The 22,004-nt window shown below is 39.5% G+C and overlaps 1 protein-coding gene across 1 annotated transcript in view; it reads right to left on the bottom strand.

Moving 5' to 3' along the window:
• CATSPERB (cation channel sperm associated auxiliary subunit beta) overlaps positions 1–22,004 on the bottom strand; it is an 84,624-nt gene that overhangs the window by 36,490 nt on the left and 26,130 nt on the right. Inside the window, exons 8-18 of the mRNA XM_034767932.1 lie at positions 21,094–21,212; positions 17,792–17,824; positions 16,356–16,422; positions 11,888–11,934; positions 10,949–11,101; positions 9,802–9,954; positions 9,024–9,168; positions 8,116–8,267; positions 5,465–5,619; positions 3,292–3,485; positions 935–1,294 (exon numbers count right to left, since the gene is read on the bottom strand). Coding sequence (XP_034623823.1) covers positions 935–1,294; positions 3,292–3,485; positions 5,465–5,619; positions 8,116–8,267; positions 9,024–9,168; positions 9,802–9,954; positions 10,949–11,101; positions 11,888–11,934; positions 16,356–16,422; positions 17,792–17,824; positions 21,094–21,212 — 1,578 coding nt within the window. The remainder of the gene's footprint in view (positions 1–934; positions 1,295–3,291; positions 3,486–5,464; positions 5,620–8,115; positions 8,268–9,023; positions 9,169–9,801; positions 9,955–10,948; positions 11,102–11,887; positions 11,935–16,355; positions 16,423–17,791; positions 17,825–21,093; positions 21,213–22,004) is intronic.

Below are 22,004 nucleotides of genomic sequence, written 5' to 3'. Positions count from 1 at the left end.
AATCTGTGAAAGAAGTTTATTGGAACATCTGAGGGTGAGATATTACCCGTAATCAGTTTCTTAATGTATTAGGCTTAGACTTGAATGTTTTTGCTTTATTTTACTTGGTAACTTACTTTGTTCTGTCTGTTATTATTTGGAATCACTTAAATCCTACTTTTTATACTTAATAAAATCACTTTTGTTTATTAGTAAACCCAAACAGCTGTGCATCTCTCTCTATCAGTGTTATAGAGGGCGGGCAATTTATGAGTTTATGCTTTATACGCTTTATACAGAGTAAAATGGATTTATTTGGGGTTTGGATCCCATTGGGAGTTGGGTATCTGGGTGCTGGAGTCAAGTAATCTGCAGAGTTATTTTCACTTAACACCTGCATCTTTGGGGGTGTGGCCCAGACCTTGTGTCTGTGCTGCAGCAGGCTAGTGTGTCTGGCTCAACAAGGCAGGGTTCTGGAGTCCCAAGCTGGCAGGGAAAACAGGCTCAGAGGTAATTTCAGCACATCAGGTGACAGTCCCAAGGGGGTCTCTGTGACCAAACCCGTCACCTATAGCAAGTTTGAAGTTTTAAAATTAACCTAGTTATGAGTGCAAAGAGAAACCATCTGTCAAAATGTTGTAAATGTTACAATGGCCATACTAAGGAGCCTGGTTTTGGGTGTGAGGAGAGAGTGAAGGTAAGTAGAATATGGTTCAAAAATTTCCTTTTGTCCAAAAACAACCATGTATAATTTCAGTTTATAATTCCAGCAAGTGGCAGGGGCTTGAAATGTAAAACATCGTCTTCATTGGAGTTACTCCAAATTTACATGTAACTGAAATCAGTATCTGGCCATTATCATGTAAAATTCAACCAAACCAGCCTAATAGCTATTTAATGTTTTGTGTTCAGACTATAGAGCTCAAGAAATAAAACAAAATTCAAAACGTCTCACCTAGATTAACAGGGGTTACTCTGAATCCAAAATTGAAGGTTTGGGTAAGATCCAGGTATTTAATGGCATTCAGTGGTAGATTATCAAGCTCTCGTACCCAGTATCTACAGGTGTCTACTATAATCTTCCATTTTCTTCCATTCTTAGTGCCAAAGTCATACACAAACCACATGCCTGAGGAAAAGTTTTTGTTGAAAGGCACTCTCTCAGGCATGGTAGCATCTGCCAAAGCATTCAGATCATCTAGAATTTCAACAATCAGGAAGCTGCTAAAGCCAGGAATCACCACAGTCTTCTCAAGATCAGAAGGTTTAAATACATTAAGACGTGAAGAAACAACCTTCACCGAACGATTATAATCTAAATTAAGAAAACAGAATAATTACATTTTCTGTTCAATAATTTTTAGTATGCAAATCTAGGACCAGATTATGGCACCCTTACTAAAATTGAGTAGTACCTTATTCCTTCACTGGTATGACCACATGTAAATTAACATATTATTCAGTGTGAATCATGGTGTCAGAATCTGGCTCATAATTACAACAAAGAATGCTCATAAGTAACAGTTTAGAAATAAAAATTCATATTGCATTTTAAACATTTGTGTTTGTTATAACTGCGATACATTTTATTAAACATAGGCTCTGATCCTCTGATCCTCCTCTTACCATGACATAAGAGCTGCACCTTCAGCTCTACTCTAACATGGGATTTTGATACTTAGGTAACCCTCAGGTAGTTGCTTGAGCCAGATTTGCAGCTGCTTTGTGCACAGCAGGAGGAGGCAGCATCCCAGCCCTAGGTTTACAGAAGGGCATTTTTGGGTGGGTGAATTTGCAGCTTTCAGTATTGATACAAATGACCATTTCTGGAATAAGTTTAAGGGTGGCAATACACTCTCTTTCAGTGGCACCATTTCAATTGCTTATAATTTATTTGTATATAAAATTTCTTTAAATAAGTCATAGTTTTCCCAGAGGAAAAATGACTAAGTCCATGGCATTTCTTAAAACAAACAAACAAGCAACCAAACAAACCATTTTGAGTGGAGTTCAAGCTAGATTCCACTGAAAGATTATATATCTATATAAAAAAACCGGACACTTTTTTCATGCTTGTATAACTCCAGGACAGCTCATCTGAACTGATTGTAAATTTCCAGTTTCAGCCTGAGGCTGAGAAAAAAACATGTGGAGTTACAGACTCAAAGGAAGTGTTTAGAGGGAGTGAAAATTGGGGTTTAGAATACAATGGCTTTTCAAAATATGTTAACGGTGGTTGTAATATTGCTCATTTGGCTACTCTGAAAGAAAAATGAGGAAGTCTGCAAACAACTCAGAATTCTAAGCACGTTTGTGCTTCCAACACTCTCTCCCTCCACTCTTTTTATATCACTTGTCTCCTTAGATCGTCAGGGTTTAGAGATCTTCATATGTGTTTGTATATCATCTAGCACTATGGGACCTTTGGACACTATGTAATATAAGCATTATATATGAATATTTCTTAGTAATAATTAACAATGAAGCAAGAGAAAGTTGTCTCAAATTTGTTAAAACAGTTCTGATTTCATTGTTTAATAATTATAATATAATTAATAATATATGGAGATATACCTATCTCACAGAACTGGAAGGGACCCTGAAAGGTTATTGAGTCTGGCCCCCTGCCTTCACTAGCAGGACCATGTACTGATTTTGCCCTGGATCCATAAACTCACAACCCTGGGCTTAGCAAGCCAATGCTCAAACCAGTGAGCTATCCTTCCCCGCAATTGGTATATGTACTTTTGTTCTTCTTGAGTGATGCACATGTGCATACCATGTCTGAGTCCCAACAGCTTTTACCATCACCAGTGCCTAAGAAGAGGCATAAGAAGCAGGGGAGATTGTTGGCACTGAAGTCTATTAGGCATGGGGATAAGAATAGAGTGCAGTCTAAGTCTAAGTACTCCTCTGCTTCGGTACCGCAGAAGATGGAACCATTGATTCTGGCACCTAGGTGGGTGACGTCAAGTCCAAAGTCAGAAGGAACTCCTTCCACATCTGTGGCACAACACCACATACTGACACTATCTCAGTACTGGCCATGCTAGAGGCCATGCCAAAGCAAAGACAAGCACTCAGAGAAGAATTTGAGATATCTAGCCATGGAGAAATAGAAAAGAAATTCAGTTTTACACTTTTGGAGAACTAACCCCACTGAAATGTGAATTCCTTTATCTGCAGGTTAAATATAGTGTACATTCAGACAGCTAGAATGGGGATTTTTTTTTGTAAAAGGTCATATAAGAGGTTATTTTCCAAAAAAAGGACCCTCATTACTGTACAGAATCAATGATATCTGTAACTTACATTCAGAAACAAGCTGAAGCTTAACTCTGGTGGTGTTTGACACCTTCAAAATACTTAAAGTATTATCCATAAAGTAGCTTTTATCTTTAGATTCAAAGGGAAACCTCTCCAGAACGTCTACGATGACAGAGGATAAATATTGTGGAGGATATTCATGATGGAAAACATTGACTATTGTAGCTGATCCGCTTGGCCTACATGGGCAGGAAGCATATATTTGTTATTACATTAGACAATTAGCTAATTAAAGAATTTACACATGCTTAAGTCCAACCCTATTCACAACAGTACTTAAAGAACATAGGTAAATCCAATTGACTTCAATAGGATTTAAGCATAAGTTTAGACAGTCAAGCATATATTTAAACACCATTCCTGAATGGATATGCTTTCATGAATTAAGGTGCTAGTCAGGTCCAGTAGAGTAGAAATTACCCATGTCTGTCTCCAACACAAAGCCAGAACAGTTGGACTGTGTACAATGTTGGGTGCGGGTAGCAGAGATAGAATTCACTTCCTAACCTGCAGGCAGGCTATGGAGCTTCAGTGCAACCCCTCTAAAGTTGATATTCCAGCCCATGGACCACAAAAGCAGACACTGCCACTCTGTTCCTCTTCTACTATGTTCCTGCCTCTGGAGGACTTAGCGCAGAGGCTCTCTTACGATGGTAGCTGTTTTCAATCACCATGTTGTTTTAACACACATGGTGCTAAAAATGCTGCCAGAGCCAGAGAAACATTTACACTAGAGTTCCCAGTGGTCCCAGCACCACTGCAGCTGAACTGGTCTTAGAAATGGTAGGAATTTTTTTGTATCAAGTCCATAGTGTAGACAAAGCTTGAAGTAAATTCTTGGTGCATCAGAAAGCTGCAGCTGAAAAAAAAAATCAATCCAGATGCAAAGGGAAAGAAGAGTGAAAGAGGCTGTACTGATGATTTCTACTGTTATTTCTGAAGAAAGACAGGTGACTGCTGGCAAGGGTAGAGTGGGGAAGCTTGGTTTGCTGCAGAGCTCAAAGCATATTTAAAACATAACTGCTGATTGACACCGTTGATTAGCGTCTTTACCTATGCAGCCCTTTGCCTGTCTGCTGATACAAGCAAAGAATTGTAGTGGTGGCGGTTTGTGTCAGGTGAGTGCCTGTTCACTAGTACTGCCACAATGTCCTTCACACAGCAATCAGAAGGTAAGATTTAACCCATTAGCCAGAAAAACTGTCTCTAATGATATTGAACGCTCTAGCAGACATTTATATTCAACACAAAGTCAACACACAATTAGGTTATGACTGTCTGCTGCTATGCAAATGAGGCACTGGGCTGGAGAAGCAGAGTTGATGTAAACTGGCAGAGCAGTATTAGGACATTTTCATGAGCATTACATTCATTTACAAAATTTAAAGCCAAAAATAACCACAAACAATACAGGAACTAGACCAAAATGAAGCTTTATGTGCTCTCAGCTATCTCTAAAAACCCTTCACACCAGTGGTGTGCTGATTTAACACATGATGTTAGTGTACACAAGAAGGAAGTAAATAAAAAGCTGCAATAAATCCAAGCTCCATTAAAACACACACACACACACACACACACACACACACACACACACAAATGTAAGGGCTAGATACTACAGTCTTAAATCAAATAAAACTACCATTGAACTCCCAATGTCTTAATGGTCTCCTAGTAAACACCACTTATGACTCTCCTTCATGATTCTGCCATTTTACCTAGATTGTTTGCTGCCGACGTTGCTCCATTGGACAATTAGAGGGCAATGTTTGCTGCTAGCCATCTGGCAAAGAAAGGCTTTCTGAAGGCCACTGAGCATCTATTGGACTTCAGTGCAAGCTTTGCTTGCAGTATACCAAGACTGGACCCATCCTTTGCAGAATGGAAAAAGTAAAAATTGACAGAAAAATCTATATCCAGCTAAAATCTGCCCTTGGTTATACCCTGGTAACCCTATTGAAGCCAATAGATTTGCAAAGTATGATTGAGGGCAGCTCTTTGCCCAATGTTTCCACGTTCCTAAAATGGTATTTAAAAATTTTTAATAAAATACAAACTATGAAAAAAAGTATTTAGCAATGCTCTTTTAAATGATTAAAACATGAAAATATTGAATGCTCTTTGATACTAATAATATAGCAAGAGTTCATCTATTTACCGATATTGTAACACCTTGCCTTTGTGCAGACTATAAAATCTTGACTTTTGAATACTTCTTGATTTTCCATTCAATGGGATATGTTCAAAAAATACCATTTGCTGTTCAGTGATGTATTGTGGCGACAATGGGCCATCAAAACCTATGTCGTCCTCCTAGAATGAAGGGAAAATGTTGGTGGTTATCCTTTTTCTTTTTATTCTTCTTTGCCTAAACAATGTAAAATATAAAATTGTGCTGATGCCTTGAAAACTGATTAAAGACAAATTAGTAAAATAAGGACATTTCAAATAATCTGTTTCTTCCCCCCACATAAAATGTTACAAATGTTTTCTAACACCTACAGGACGCTCTAAATATAGAGACCACCCTATTAAAAAGGCAACAGTAACCAAGCTTAAGAGAGTGGTATTTGAGGTACAGCAATTATTTCCTCTGCTAAGTAAAGGGAAAACTGCAGCATCTGAGATGTGTAACTGTTGGCAAATGTTTTTAAATGGCAACAAAGGTATTTCTTTTGAGTTTACTGATTTTTTTTTAAATAGTAAGAAAAAAACCCAGTAAGTATAAGGACTAGATTATTGGACAATTACTTGTTACCCATTTGATTTAACAGGTATTATGCCAACTTCTTATTGCATCGTTATTAGCACCTACGGACCAGGGTCACATTTCCTGGAATATTTATAATTGAAATGTGATTATTTTTTTAGGTTAGCCACGTTATGCTTAGGCCCATAGACTGATCAGATTTTACCTCTGTGACTAAACTCCACTCAACCTCCCACTTTTTATTCCTGCATCATGCGCTTCTCTCTATTACTGTAAAAGAAAGTTCATTTCCTCATAATTCTTAAGCCTTCTCTTCTTTTGGTATTATTCAGTACATTATTCTTGTGATGTTGTGCAATCTATATGGTTTTATAAAAACATGATAATAAGTGAATATAATGTAACTGGGATATGCTTCGTGCAAAAGATCTCTTGTAAGGTATCATTACAAAGCTCATACTCTACTGAGTGTGATCATCCTATTTGTAGAAATGTACCACTCTTGTATCTAAAACTAGAAATATAAAATATAACTCTGAGGGCCTATTGTAATTATGTAAAGTGTGGGCCATTAATGATGGTTTGGAATCTTGATGACTCCCATTAACCAGGACCATTGTCTGCAGATGGCTGTGTTTACCTGTTAGTCTTCCTGTATGTGTGTGTGCTGGCAAGTGAGCAATGAAGTCTTGCAGTGACATGTGATCATGTCACCTGAACTGGAATCCATCTTTAACCTGGTGCTTTTCCAGTGAAGGGGGGTGGAAATCCAGAGGGACAAAGGGTTCCCGCCTTATGCAAAAGATATATAAAGGGGTGGAAGAGAGGAGCCATCATGAAGAATCTCCTAGCTATCACCTGAGCTGGAACAAGAGCTGTACCAGGGGAAAGAATTATGCCCAGGCCTGGAAGGTGTCCAGCCTGAGAAAAAAAAAAAACTTACTGAAGCATCTCTGAGGGTGAGATTATCTGTATTCAGTTTGATTAGACATAGATTTGCGCATTTTATTTTATTTTACTTGGTGACTTACTTTGTTCTGTCTGTTACTACTTGGAACCACTTAAATCCTATTTTCTGTATTTAATAAAATCACTTTTTTCCTTATTAATTAACTCAGAGTATGTATTAATACCAGGGGGGGAGGAGGGGCAAACAACTGTGCATCTCTCTCTATAAGTGTTATAGAGGGTGAACAATGTATGCGTTTTCCCTGTATAAGCTTTAAACAGGGTAAAACAGATTTATTTGGGTTTAGACCCCATTGGGAGTTGGGCATCTGAGTGCGAAGGACAAGCACACTTTTGTGAGCTGTTTTCAGGTAAACTTGCAGCTTTGGGACAAGTGATTCAGACCCTGGGTCTGTATTGGAGCAGATGGGTGTGTCTGGCTCAGCAAGACAGGGTGCTGGAGTCCTGAGCTGGCAGGGAAAACAGAAGCAGGGGTAGTCTTTGCACATCGGGTGGTAGCTCCCAAGGGGGTTTCTGTGATCCAACCCGTCACAATTCTGTCTCATTATATGCTTGGGAATTGCTCTGCTCACTTAATTAAAATGTTACTATTTAAACTCAAATTCTGCAAAGCATTGGGAAATAAATTTGCATAAAAGATACTATATAAAAAGAAATACAATTTACCAGCACCCACTCTATGTGTGAGCAGCACTGGGTGATTCAGCTCTCTTCCATTTAAGGTGAAATCCACTCGTGTGTGAAGAGCACACTCAAAGCCTTCTGCTCTATTCAAGCATAGCATTGCACCATCTGCTAGGGGGGAAAAGGCCTGTGCAAACCTGTGCTGAACCCAAATAGGAGGGTCAGACGATGATGTTTGAGGTGGAATGGAGAGATGGACTACTGGATCCACACTTAATTGTACTCAGCATAAAAGTGAAGAAAGGTCTGTGACTTATTCCAGGTCCTGGACTAGAAATTCCCAAACAGGGGCTGCACAGCAGCGTTGCAGCTTGTCCAAAGGCTCAGGGTGGATTCCATCCACTTCCTCGCATGAAACCCAATTTCCTTGAACTTTGTGCCTGGCGAGGCAGGAGGGGTTTTAAAAGTATTCTACAAGAGTTTGATAATTTTGTTATACAACTAACCTGTATTAGAGTGATAACATCAAGCAGGTGTACTTCCAGACTATCAGAGATTGATTCATTCAGAGAAATTATATTTAAAGACCCCAAGTGGTCATAGTACAAATTGAAAACATCGTGTGCTGATGTCGTAAGCTTGGCATATCTTTCTAAACCTACAGAGAAAGAACATAGGACAAGATGTTGAAAATAGGTCACCTGCACAAGCAAAACTTGGTAGCATAGTGAGCTTAGGTTTATTGCAATAGGGCTGAAGACTGCTGTTGACTTCCGAGGGAGCTGTGATGGCTCAGGATGAGGCCTCTGTTTTTAAAAATCTCTGAAGAAACAAGCTTATGGTAAGTTAATAAATAAAAACGGTTTATAACAAAATCACAAACAAATGTGATTGAATGATTATCTCCTAAGGCACATACTATTTAAGGTCCTGATCCTGCACTGAGCACTGGGATAAGCCCTTGTGTCCATTATTGTCAAGGAGGCTCTGCCTGGGTCAAGGGATCCATGCATACATGCTCATTGCAGGCTCGAAGCCCCAAGGCTCAGTCCTGCAATCAGTTAAGTCAATGACAAAACTCCCACTGACTTCAATCATAGTGTGGAGCATACCATTATTGATACTCAGCCCAAACAGATTATCTGCTTTGCAGTTTTAGATGTGTATGTTAATGTTAGTAATACAGAGTTTTTCCAACCGAATGACAGCTCGTTCAGAACTTAACAGAAGATATGAATTGAATACATTATTTTTTGTAGCAGTTTAAAAGATTTCTTGTATCCCTTCAGCCAATGTACTGTAAAATAATGGTAACAAAAAACTAGCTTTAATTGTTTTTCTCGGAGCATGGTTAGCAATGCAGCTGCCCTGGGTCAGTTCCTAACCACTGCAGAACTAATTCTGAATTCCTCACCTGCCTTAGTAAAGAAGATGTTTCCCTTGTCAGTCACAAATGCAATTGAGTGACTATAAACACACATATTTGTTTTTATAATTATTTCATTCTCCAGAGTGATTAACAACATAAAAGTGTTGCCTCCATCGTCAGAAAACCAGACCTGTGGAAAAGAAACAATTGTGACTGTTGAACTGCTATCTGCATTCATAGCTTGCTCACAGAGTATTATAGAGACAGAATCTTTTTCAAATTAACATTTGCTGGAAATAATCAAAGTAAACACCCCAGCCTCACAGTTATAAAAATGCAATACATTTTATTGCACACATACATAAGTATTACAGAAATACCAGGCTGTCCCAAAATCTACAACTTAATGTTTTTAGAAAATAACCCCTATCTGGCAATATGTTTCCCTGTAACTAAAATTTGTTCATAATTAACTATAATTCACTTCTTGAGTATTTCCTCTCTCCTCCACCACCCCAGAATTAGGCCTATCCTTACTTAAGATGAGCAGTACCTCACTCCACAAAGTCACACTTGAATTAAATGAGACCATTCACAGACTCTGTTCAGTGGTAGCAAGCACTGCAGAATGAGGCCCTGTGAGAAGTTATTTCTTCCCACAGTTAGAAAATGCATGACAGTTTCTCATTTTGATCTTGCTTCTGCTGAAGTCGATAGGAGTTTTACAAAATTTCATCAAGAAGGATAGAACTGGACCTTTCATTCCTAAAAATCACCATAAAAATTATACTTCACTTCCATATATATTCCCATAGATGCACACCTGGCTTCCATAAATATAGAGAAAGTGACTTCCTGGGTGAAAAAACATTCCAAAAGGCAAAAACTTAGGGTCTGGAAACCAGAATACTGGAAATTTTGTTTTCCTGTTCAATTTGTGGTCTGTTAACTTGTACACCGAGACCATTTCTTTATTCTAAAGAGAAAAAAATATTAACTATAGACAGGTAAGATTTTTGCACAATCATTAAACCACTAGCATACAGAATATCATAAGAGACAGAATGTACAGCACATTTAAGTGGTTATAAATTTATGTCTGGCAAGTGACAGTAATACACGGAATTTAGAGAGAGAAACCTGCACATTATTGTGTAACTGGGCACAAATTTTTGTTTTTCATTGACCGGTCAAATAGAAACATTCCCTAATTTCTAGTAATTGAAGGAAAAGACTTTTGTGGCATTTAGAAAAGATGGAAACTTAAGTTCTGAAGAGCGGGAAAAGGGGTTGTGAATAAAGCAGAGGACTGGGAACCAGGAGAGCTGGGTTTCCTTTCCAGCTGTGCTACAAAACACCCTGGGAACTGCAATTAAATGTTCGATTTTCCTTGTCAAAATATAGTTGCTCATGAAGAGCCATTTGCACAGATAACCTTTTTTCAGTGCAAGGCACCTAAAGAAGGACCCATTTTATATACAGAAATAAAGGAGAAATATACCATTACTACTTCACACTTCTGTAGCACATTCCATGCAAAGATTTCAAAAAGCACCTGCAAACACTAGGATGAAGTTCATCCTTGTGCAGAAGTCCAACACCAAGCCAATGCACCACTTCCACTCAACACAGGCCTTGCTCTGGACTTCAGCACAGGGGAGAATGTCACTGTAGATTAATAAATTTTTATTATCCTCATTTTACAAATGGGGAAACTAATGCACTGAAAGGTGAAGTGATTTGCCCAAAAAGCAAACCAGTGAAAGAGTCAGGGATAGAATTCAGATCTCCTAAGTTTCAGTCCCCCTCCTCTAATACTCACTGATACTGTTTGGCATTCTTTATCCAAAAAACATTGTCTTGAACAAACAACAGAATGGCATGGAAGAGTGGGCAATTCAATTTAAATTATAAATTAAAGTTCAGATGTGCTAAGCGGCAGAAATTATGCCTGGGGTTCCATACTGTACCTGAACAGTTATAAGACCTATTCCAGTGTTCTGCTGATAGTCAATAAGAAATGCCACTACTCGTCTAGAAAGTGTCTTTCCACCATGAAATTTATGGGGCAAGCAACTGTACCATTCTGTGTATGGATCATTACTATAGAAACAGGTAGATACCTAAGAGGAAGGAAATAGGTGATTAGGAACTCAATATAGTGAAAGTTTGAATGGGTTTGTATGTAGTGTATCATAAGCTTGGTTTCAGAACAGAATGGAGGACCAGATCTTCAGCTGGTGTAAACTGGCTCAGCTCCATTGACTTCAATGAAATGCTTGTGAGCATGAGACTAACAAAACTGCACAAGCATTTGCACAAATCCCTTCAGCAAGACCAAACTCAGTCTTACTCGGGTCCTGGGTTTCTTGTTTTGGGCAGAAATTGACAACTATCTGGAATCAAGCCAACCTCTATGTTGGATTTGTGATATGGACAAATGGGAACTAGTAAGTAAGTGGAAGTTAATGAGAATTTTCCTGGAGTATTAAGGAAGCAGCTCAAGTAAACAATTGCAACTTTAGGCCCTTTAATCTGCAACTAGATCCATGTAGACAGCCCTTTGTGCCCATGTGGAGCCTAATTGACTTTAGTGGGATCCACATTGGTGCTGGGGCCACCAATGTTACCCAATGGAAGTATCAACAGGGTCATAGTATGAGCTAAATGGTATTGCATATTAATTTGGAAAGCAATTTTAAAGCTAGGAAACTAACTAGGGGACATATAGCATGCCAACTTTTTACTAATGAGCTATAACATCAAGACTTTACATGTTCAGACAGAAAAATGGCAAAGAAATAGGAAGTTAAAAAATATAGACTGATATCAGTGGGAATACTGTTGCATTAGTACTGCAGTTACGATCAACCAATGCAAACCTTACCTGGTTTACTGCATTACCATACCTGGCTTAATGTCTTATCTTTGTTGAACGAGAGGCTAATGTAATCCACTAGGGAAAAAACAAAGGTATTATCTAAACATCAAAGTCAGCATGTAATAGCTGTAATATAGTTTTATAAAAAGACCAATATGGTTTCATCTTTTTGGGACAGATTTCCCAGAATTGGGGCCAATTCTTCAAAATAGCTCAGTACTCAACATGCTCAGCACTTTTGAAAATAAAGGTTTATATCAGCTCATATAATGTATATATATATCATATATATATAAATTTATACTCCCTCCCTCACACACACACCAACTCTGTTCCTTATACAGAGGGGGAACCTGTACAAGCTGTTTTGGGTTTTGGCAGGTTGGAAAGGGAACGATCACCTCTGTGGTATGTGCCACATTTCATCCAACCCTATAGAGACCTTTTCATGGGTTCTCTTTAGGGTTCCGGTTCCACTTGATTCTCCATCCCACCAGAGTCTAGGTAAGTTACATTGTGTCCCCCTCCACCATTTGAAAATCCCCTTCAGGGTTCTGTTCAAACAACATCTTTGGTTGAGGGAACTCCTAGAAGATTGCTGGGAGTTTGGCTCAGCACCAGTGGAGAGACAGGAAGCCTTTAAGTGGCAGTCCCTCTCCTCAGGAGGATTCTTCAAAATCTGTGAGTTTAAGGGTTAGAGCAGTAAAATAAAGAAATCAATATTGTTTAGATATGAAAAGTACTTTTTAGTCGAAGGATAACTGGAAAAGGCTATAAATGAAAATGTGAAAAGCTCTCTGTTGCAAAGCTAGAATGTCCAGGAGCTAAGGCTTCATTACACCAAGTGAGAACAGGAAATGGCTGAAAGGTCAGAAAGCACTGCAAAAAGGCAGTTAGCTACATGGGGAACAATTTTAGGATAATTGTTCCTTTCATTTCCCCTTGATGAAGAGGTTTGGAGGGGAGGTGGATCTACAAGAAGATATACGTATAGTAGAACCTCAGAGTTTCGAATACCTCAGGAAAGGAGATTGTTTGTAAATCTGAAATGTTCGTAACTCTGAACAAAATGATATGGTTGTTCTTTCATTGACTTAATACAGCTTTGGAACTTTACTATGCAGAAGAAAAATGCTGCTTTTAACTGTCTTAATTTAAATAAAACAAGCACAGAAACAGTTTCCTTACCTTGTCAAATCTTTTTTTTTTAAACTTTCCTCTTTTTTGTATTTAGTAGTTTACGTTTATCACAGTACTGTACTGTATTTACTTTTTTGTTGTTGTCTCTGCTGCTGCCTGATTGCATACTTCCAGTTCCAAATGAGGTGTGTGGTTGACCGGTCAGTTTGTAACTCTGGTGTTCGTAACTCTGAGGTTCTACTGTATTCTGTTCCATACCTCCTGTTTTAATCCTTTCCCCCCACTCCCCTCTCTTACACTAAAGTGGTCCACAGAATGAATAAAAGGAGAACCACTAATCTGGGAAATTATAACCAACTGAGCAAACGAGTAAAGTAAATGACAAATCTGGGATATGGACAAGCAAATCCTCCTTACTCTATAGACTGCATTTACATGGAACAGAGTTTGTGAACTGGATTTGTGGAATGCTGATTTCAATCTGCCTGTCTAAAGTAGCTACTGTGCACCCACATACAAGTACAAATGAAAATTAAGAACATAAAAAATATTCATTGGTGTTAAAAAACCTCTTTTACCCCATGTGCTCATGCGAAGGATGGGAGATGAGGAGTCCTCTTGTAAGTGTTTACACAAATACACCTGTAAATAATTTAAACCTGTGTGTAATTGTCTGGGATAAATTCTTGCTCCCTTTTCAAAGCTTGAGTGAATGGGCTTTACACAGGGAAGAATTGTCATCCTAACCTGGAGCCAGGTTTCAGAGCAGCCACTATGTGGCCACTACAGCAGTGTCTAGGTTATAAGAGCAGCTACTGCTTGCTCTGTGTCCACTAAATAGTTTTCTAATCAGTAGATCTGTGAAGTTTATAGATTCTCCGCCCATTCCTTGCAGAGAACTGGTGCAGAGCAGTGTTGTAGGGCACTTAGAAAGCACAGGTTTCTTTCCATGAAGCTTCTCTACCGCCTATCCCTCGTGTAGCAGGAGAGGTTACTCACCTTGGGCAGTAACTGGAGTTCTTTGAGAAGTGTATGTGCCTGTGGTGCTCCACTTTAGGGGAACATTCATCCCTGCACCTTTGATTGGAGATTTTTGATAGCAATGCCTGTTCAGCCCACGCATGTGTCCTACCCATCCTCGTGCCCTGCACTGAGGTTATATAGGGCTATGTGGGCAAGCTGCTCTCAGTTCCTTCTCTATCGCAAACCCCATAAAGACAGCTCCGAAGCAGGGGAAATGGGGTGGATAGTGGAGCACCCACAGGGACACATATCGAAGAACTCCAGTTATTGCACAAGGTGAATAACCTCTCCTTCTTCGAGAAGTATCCCTGGGGGAACTCCACTTTAGGTGACTCCTTAGCAGTAACCCTTTAAGAAGGTGGGAGTTTAAGAACAGAGTCCACCACTGAAGAAAGAACTGTGTTGCCTACTGCTGCATCTGATCTTGCAGCATGAATTAGGGCACAGTGGTTGGAAAACGTTTGCACCGAGAAACATGTTGCAGCCCTGCAGATTTCAGCAACCAGAATGTCTTTGAGTAGAGCTACAGACGTAGACTGTGCAGTCACTCTTACGGGAGGTATCAAGGCTCCTTCCCCATTCTGAACTTTGGCGTACAGATGTGGGGGCCTGCATGAAAACTTCTAAGCTTAACTACCAGCTTAGATCTGGTCCATTGCCACCACTCCCAATGTGCTAATTCCCTCCCCCGGGTAGCCTTGAGAGACACTTCACCAATTCCCTGGTGAATACAGATCCAAACTCCTTGGATCTTAAAACAAGGAGAAATTAACCAACCCCCCTCCTCCCTCCCACCAACTCCTGGTGGATCAAGATCCAACCCCCTTGGATCTAAAAAACAGGGAAAATCAATCAGGTTCTTAAAACGAAGGCTTTTAATTAAAGAAAAAGGTAAAAATCGTCTCTGTAAAATCAGGATGGAAAATAACTTTACAGGGTAATCAAACTTAAAGAGCCCAGAGGACCCCCTCTAGCCTTAGGTTCAAAGTTACAGCAAACAGAGGTAAACACCCTAGCAAAAGGTACATTTACAAGTTGAGAAAACAAAGATAAAGCTAACACGCCTTGCCTGGCTGTTTACTTACAAGTTTGAAATATGAGAGACTTGTTCAGAAAGATTTGGAGAGCATGGATTGATGTCTGGTCCCTCTCAGTCCCAAGAGCGAACTCCCACCAAAACAAAGAGTACAAACAAAAGCCTTCCCCCCCACCAAGATTTGAAAGTATCTTGTCCCCTTATTGGTCCTTTGGGTCAGGTGTCAGCCAGGTTACCTGAGCTTCTTAACCCTTTACAGGTAAAAGGATTTTGGAGTCTCTGGCCAGGAGGGATTTTATAGTATTGTACACAGGAGGGCTGTTGCCCTTCCCTTTATAATTATGACAGGAGGTGTGACCTCAGCTAATCCATAAAAGCAAATACATCCAAAGATCCATTTAGAAAGTCTGTGAGTGGAGACAGGTGCTCCCTCAGACTATTTGCAATAGAAACAAAGAGCCTAGGGGACCTCCTCAATGGCCTAGTTCTATCCAAGTAAAAGGCTAATGTCCTCTTAACATTTAGTGCAAGAAAAGCAGACTACTGCGTAGACTGTGGCTTAGGGAAAAAAAGAAAGGTGAATAGTTTGGATGATATGAAATTCAGAGGACTCTTTAGGTAAGAACTTTGGATGAGGTCATAAAGATTACTTTGTTCTCCAAGGAAAAGGTAAGGGAGCATTGGCCATTAGAGACACTCCCACCCCAACCTTTAGAGCAGAAGTGATGGCCACCAAGAAGGCAGCCTTCATAGACAGATGTAATAGTGAGCACATAGCTAATGGCTCAAAGGATTGTTTCATGAGACAGTTAAGAACTAGGCTGAGATCCCAAAGCTATGTAGAGGCTCTAATCTGCAGAAAAAGATTGATAAATCCTTTTAGGAATCTCGCTGTTGTTGAATGAGAAAATCTCCCATCAAAGGTTCAGACACACATGCGCACCTAAAGTGGAACATCCACAGGGACACCACTTAAAGAAGAACAACAGCACTTCTACTGTTTTTTAGCGTTTTTCTTGGGTACATAACTTGTGGGAGAATGGTTGGGGGATCAGCCCCTAAACTAAAGACACTTTATAGTTAAGGCTGGGATTTTCAGAAGATCCTATGGGAGTTTGGTGCCCAAATTCCATGGAAACTGAGTGGGATATGAGTGCCTAACTCCCTTAGGCTATGTGAAAACCCCAAGTTAAGTGATTAACTCGATCACAACTCAGTTCATAACTATGCTTTACTCTTTTTTTATTTTCTCCCTCCGTTTCATAGATTTAAAAATTTTCACATCTGAACTTCTCACCTTCATAGCTCTCTGCGTTAGCTAGACATTGCACATTATACCATACATTTGCGCTGAAATAATCATCCTATGAGAAACAGAGGGAAATACATAATTAAAATAATTGCATCCATTTGTGATGTAATTTTTCTGTACATAAATAATAGCTTAGTTTGCATTAAAGAATCCTGCAAAGACACTGGAGGGTACAAGGAGGGTTGGGCTTGATCAATAATGTAGATAAGAATAAATACAGGTTGATGGGGAAAGAGGAGTTGGAGAATATAGCCATTTCCTGAATCTCCAAGTCAGGAATAAGCAAGGCCTGAACATAAAGCTGTTGGAGGTGTAATTTTTCAAAAAACATGTGAAACCAAAGCCTTGATAAGTGGTAGTCATTAAAAGATCCCATGATAATGCTACTCAGTGTCTACAGCCAAGTTCAAATCTGAGAAAGTAAATTGTGCATGCCTACAATTCCCTCTGCTGTATTAAGCAACAGAGGGTCCTGTGGCACCTTTGAGACTAACAGAAGTACTGGGAGCATAAGCTTTCGTGGGTAAGAACCTCACTTCTTCAGATGCAAGTAATGGAAATCTCCAGAGGCAGGTATATATCAGTGTGGCGATAACGAGGTTAGTTCAATCAGGGAGGGTGAGGTGCTCTGCTAGCAGTTGAGGTGTGAACACCAAGGGAGGAGAAACTGTTTCTGTAGTTGGATAGCCATTCACAGTCTTTGTTTAATCCTGATCTGATGGTGTCAAATTTGCAAATGAACTGGAGCTCAGCAGTTTCTCTTTGGAGTCTGGTCCTGAAGTTTTTTTGCTGTAAGATGGCAACCTTTACATCTGCTATTGTGTGGCCAGGGAGGTTGAAGTGTTCCCCTACAGGTTTTTGTATATTGCCATTCCGGATATCTGACTTGTGTCCATTTATCCTCTTGTGTAGTGACTGTCCAGTTTGGCCAATGTACATAGCAGAGGGGCATTGCTGGCATATGATGGCATATATAACATTGGTGGACGTGCAGGTGAATGAGCCGGTGATGTTGTAGCTGATCTGGTTAGGTCCAGTGATGGTGTTGCTGGTGTAGATATGTGGGCAGAGTTGGCATCGAGGTTTGTTGCATGGGTTGGTTCCTGAGTTAGAGTTGTTATGGTGCGGTGCGTGGTTGCTGGTGAGAATATGCTTAAGGTTGGCAGGTTGTCTGTGGGCGAGGACTGGCCTGCCTCCCAAGGTCTGTGAAAGTGAGGGATTTGCTGTATTATTCTTAGTAGGCTGGCCTAACTTAAAATGTTTTTGTGAACTGTTAGGCAATTGTGGTGTTCTAACCCAGAAATTTAAAATATTTCTGTTGTTTTTTTTTAAATATTAATTCACTGGTGTAAAGTGATCTCGTATTGTGAACAAGTAAAACAAACAGAAAATTAAGAAAACTGCTTTTCCAAGATTCTCACCCTTTCAAAGCCACAGAAGCTTGGTTTGGTGAACTAGGGAAAAACAGAAAGCAAAAAATTAGTAATACTAGTATGTGATCATGTAATTAAAGATTATCATAATACATGTGCACCAGGGGATTAAATTAAGCCTTAATTTTGGTATTTACTAAATGTTGAATGCTTGACTTTGCAACTTAATAATGTTCTTTTAGCATAGTTTTTTGCATATAATATACATATTAAAATCAATAGGGGAGGGCATTTCTTGGCAATTCATGAACAATAATATTAAGCATATTCAATTTCTGCAGCAGTCATTAACAATCAAGAAATGCTTTTCCTATCAGTTATTAAATATGTTCATGATTAACAGAAATGACAGATGGGTTTGAGCTCCAGAGTTCAGATCCCAATTTGGTTTTGAATTTCTTCAAGTTATTGGGACATTTGAATCCATGGTTTTGATTCAGGCCTATCTCCAATATAAACTCATTGAAAATCACTGGCTATCCAGTATGCAATAACAAGTTGTAGAAACATGTACAGTACAAATTATTTAAAAGTTAATAGGATTTGTTTTGACAACTTGTAATTAGGAGTTTTTAATTATATAAATATTTTAGTTACAGTCAGTCTAATTTTATTCTCATAGCTTCATTTTATAAGTATATAGAAGCACATGGAGCCAAATTCTGTTCGCAGCTACACCCGCACAAATCTCTATTGATTTGCTCAGGTGTAAATAAGGGCAAAATTTGGCTAGTGACACGTACTTTGAGCTTTAAACAAGGTAAATTAGTAATTACATCAGGCCAAATCATTAAATCTTAATCCATAAATCCTTACTCAGACAAAATTACCATTTAGTGAGTGAGTGTGATCTTCAGAACCACCAACGCCAACTGACAAAGAGTTCGCTGTTCTGTAACAGTAACTCCTACCAAACCTGATGCACTCACTACACCTAACACACTGCTTTCATGGTATTAATCCATAAGTAGGGTCGTTTAAGGTATTAAATGAAAGCCAGTGACACACTTGTCATTAATATCATTGTGAAATGTATGTACTGACACTGTATAAGGAGTTATGTATACATACTGAAGATATATTGTAAAGTCTGTAACAAGGCAGAGATGATAAATGGGTTTTCTGCCAGACGAAGCATGCCTATCCCTGTCTCTGATGTAAATTAAGCATGGTGAGGCAAATACATTCCAAGTCATCAGAGACCTGTGAAGTCAACAGGAAAGGAGCACACAGGAAAATGAACAATGGGTGAGAAGTGTTTTATCTGGGGTTGTACTTCAAAAGAATACACTTCAAAGGTTTACTGGATGATATCTGGGGGAAAGGGACAGCTTTTTATCTATCACTGAGGGAGCAAAAAGGACAGCACATTTTGCATTCATAAAAAGTGTATCCTAGCCATGCTGGGTGGTGGTGCCGGGAAGTTGTTTTAGGTGAGAACCTACTTCAGACAAGGATTTGAGCCTGTTAACATTAAGTTTAGACTCTAAGAAGCATCTTATACTTCTGTTTCCAATATTCTTACTCTTTACTCATTTGAGTCTTTGAATCTCTGTTCTTTGTGAATAAACTTATTCTTGTTTTTATTATAAATACATCTCAGTGCTGTGTTATTAAACAAAGTCTCAGCTGAATCAAACAAGCTGATGTGTACTGTATATAGTTTCCTTTGGTGACAGCGAACCTGGTAATTTCTGAAAGCATCCAGTAATGGGACTGAACACTGCAGGGGTGGCTTTTAGAGGGGCTGAGAAGCTGGTGGTCTACCTTTTGTTACCTGCAAGACAAAGTAAGCAGGGCCGGCTCCAGGCACCAGCTGAGCAAGCTGGTGCTTGGGGCGGCAGATTGTTCGAGGCGGCATTCTGCCCAATCCTAGGGCGGCACGGCCGCTTTTTTTTTTTGTTCTTGTGCCGCTCCGGCCGCCCTGTAGGGGGCGGCGGTGCAGAGAACCAGAGTGCCCTGCAGGGCACTCCTCTTCCTTCCCTCCCCGCCGACCGGAGCGGATCCCTCGCGGTAGGAGGCGGTGCAGCTGGAGGGGCTGCGTGGCAGTGCCCCTGCTGTAGCCCTGGCTGCCCCCTTCTTTCTCTCTCCCGCCCGCTCCCTCCCTCTTCCGCCCCCCCCCCGAGCCGGTCCCCTGCACCCGCGCTCTGGCTGCGCCGCAGGCTTTTTTTTTTTTTTTTTTTTTTTTTGCTTTGCAGTTCTGGCTGCCCCGTTTTTTTTTTGGAGGGGGTTGGTTTTTTTTGCTTGGGGCAGCCAAAAAGCCAGAGTCGGCCCTGAAAGTAAGGGCTGGTAGAGCACTAAGGAGATTGTTTGAGTAGCTAACAGACTGGTGGTGTTAGGGAGCAGACAACCAATTCAGGACATCTCTCTCACTGAGGCAGGGGTGGGGGTAACAAGGTGACTCTTAGTCCTGGACACCCTGGGAAAGCATCATAGAGTGGAGTTAAAAACAGAAGATTTCAGAATTTGGTCCACTGTAAGCAGTTAGGGACATAATGAAATAAGTTTCTTATAGAGAGTATATGTGTGTGACTAAAAAGATTGAGCCTTCAAGTAAGAATTAATATCTTTCACTTCAATGGAACTATTCACATGCTTAAAGATAAGCATGTGCTTAAGTGCTTTTCTGGATGAAGACCAGAAGGCTCAGCATCTTGCAGCATCAAATTCTAAGTGATCAACCAACCTTCCACTTACCACTAGTGCTGATCAAATGAATTGGCCTTGCCACGGTACTTGTGGCACAGCCAATCATTTGCAAAAGATGGATCCAATTCTTTTGCTATGGTGACAAAGCAACTCTGGTGAACCCATACATATGTGGGTTTCAGAACATATAAGTTAGCAAGTCCATTAAAAACCCTGCCTTCAGACTAAGAGTAAAGGAACTTCTTGTATGGATAGTTTAAATTAGATGAAACAAAAGAACTCTTCTGGCATTAAAGTTTATTAATCTAATAAATAGTTAAAAGGAGCATGACTAAATGTGCTACATTTCTCACAAAGCATTTTTACAACAAGATTACTTAACAAATTAACTATTATGCTGTGGGACAGTTGTATGTCCTTATTCTGAATTTTAACAATCCTGAATCTTCCTTTATTCCGAATTTCCTAATCTCATGTTAAAAGGCTGAGAAAAAGGTAGTCACACAAATTAAAATCTCCTTTACTATATTTCCATGAGGACTGCTCTAAAAATAACTGCACAATTGTGCAAACTTTTATTTGTCTTACGCTTTGTAAATATGCCTTAAAATGTTACTTAATTTATAAGTAAACTCACATACATTTAAAATCCTTCCAGTTGGATAGCGTAGATCTTGACTGATAAAAAGGCCCAATGTAGTGAGGATTATTAAATGATTATTCGTTAAGATTATATTCACAAGTGAAAGGCCAGCACAGTCTTATGGAAGAGAAAAAACAGCATTATGAATAATCACTGCTTTGTTTGTTTTATGCATTCACACATCTGTCATGACTATAGTCTACAACACGCAAGCCAAAGAATCACTTAGCCATTCAGAACATTTGCGGGTATCATTACAAGTGCTTGGTTCCCCTCTGGATTCAGCATATAAAATTAAAGACATTTTTACAAATCATGTTTGTTTTAGAATTTGACATGAACGCCATTTAGCTGGCCAGCCTGTACCTGAAAATAAGGCCAAAAGGATAGGTAGTGTGGAATTAGGGTTGTTTTTTTGCTGCTTCAGAATAGCTTCACAAACCATACATCTTTCTTCCCATAGGAACTGATGATTCCTTTTGCCTTTCAGGTTATAGCACAGTAGGGTTACCATACGTCCGGATTTTCCCGGACATGTCTGGCTTTTTGGGCTCCAAATCCCCGTCCGGGGGGAAAGCCCAAAAAGCCGGACATGTCTGGGAAAATCCGGACGTATGGTAACCCTACTGTTCACCAAGGCTGTGATCTTGCAAGCACTTATGCATGTGAGTTACTTTATGTACAATGAGCAGTCAATGAGACTACTTCATCTGAGTAAAGTTAACCAGAATTGGGTAACAAATAACTTAATATTTCTATATCCAACAGGCTAATCCAAAAAATAAGTGATTTGTATTATTTTTTTTAATTACTCAAGCATGTAACAAACTAAGATGAGACCATTTAAAAAGTACTCTAGGCTTTACTGTTTTTGTAGGCTGACAAACTACAAGTGTGTGTGTGTGTGTG

The sequence above is a fragment of the Trachemys scripta genome, chromosome 4 (assembly GCF_013100865.1).
Source record: "Trachemys scripta elegans isolate TJP31775 chromosome 4, CAS_Tse_1.0, whole genome shotgun sequence".
Classification (NCBI taxonomy): Eukaryota; Metazoa; Chordata; order Testudines; family Emydidae; genus Trachemys; species Trachemys scripta.
Note: the sequence above shows the minus strand (reverse complement) of the source record. Positions and strands in the feature narration are given on the sequence as shown.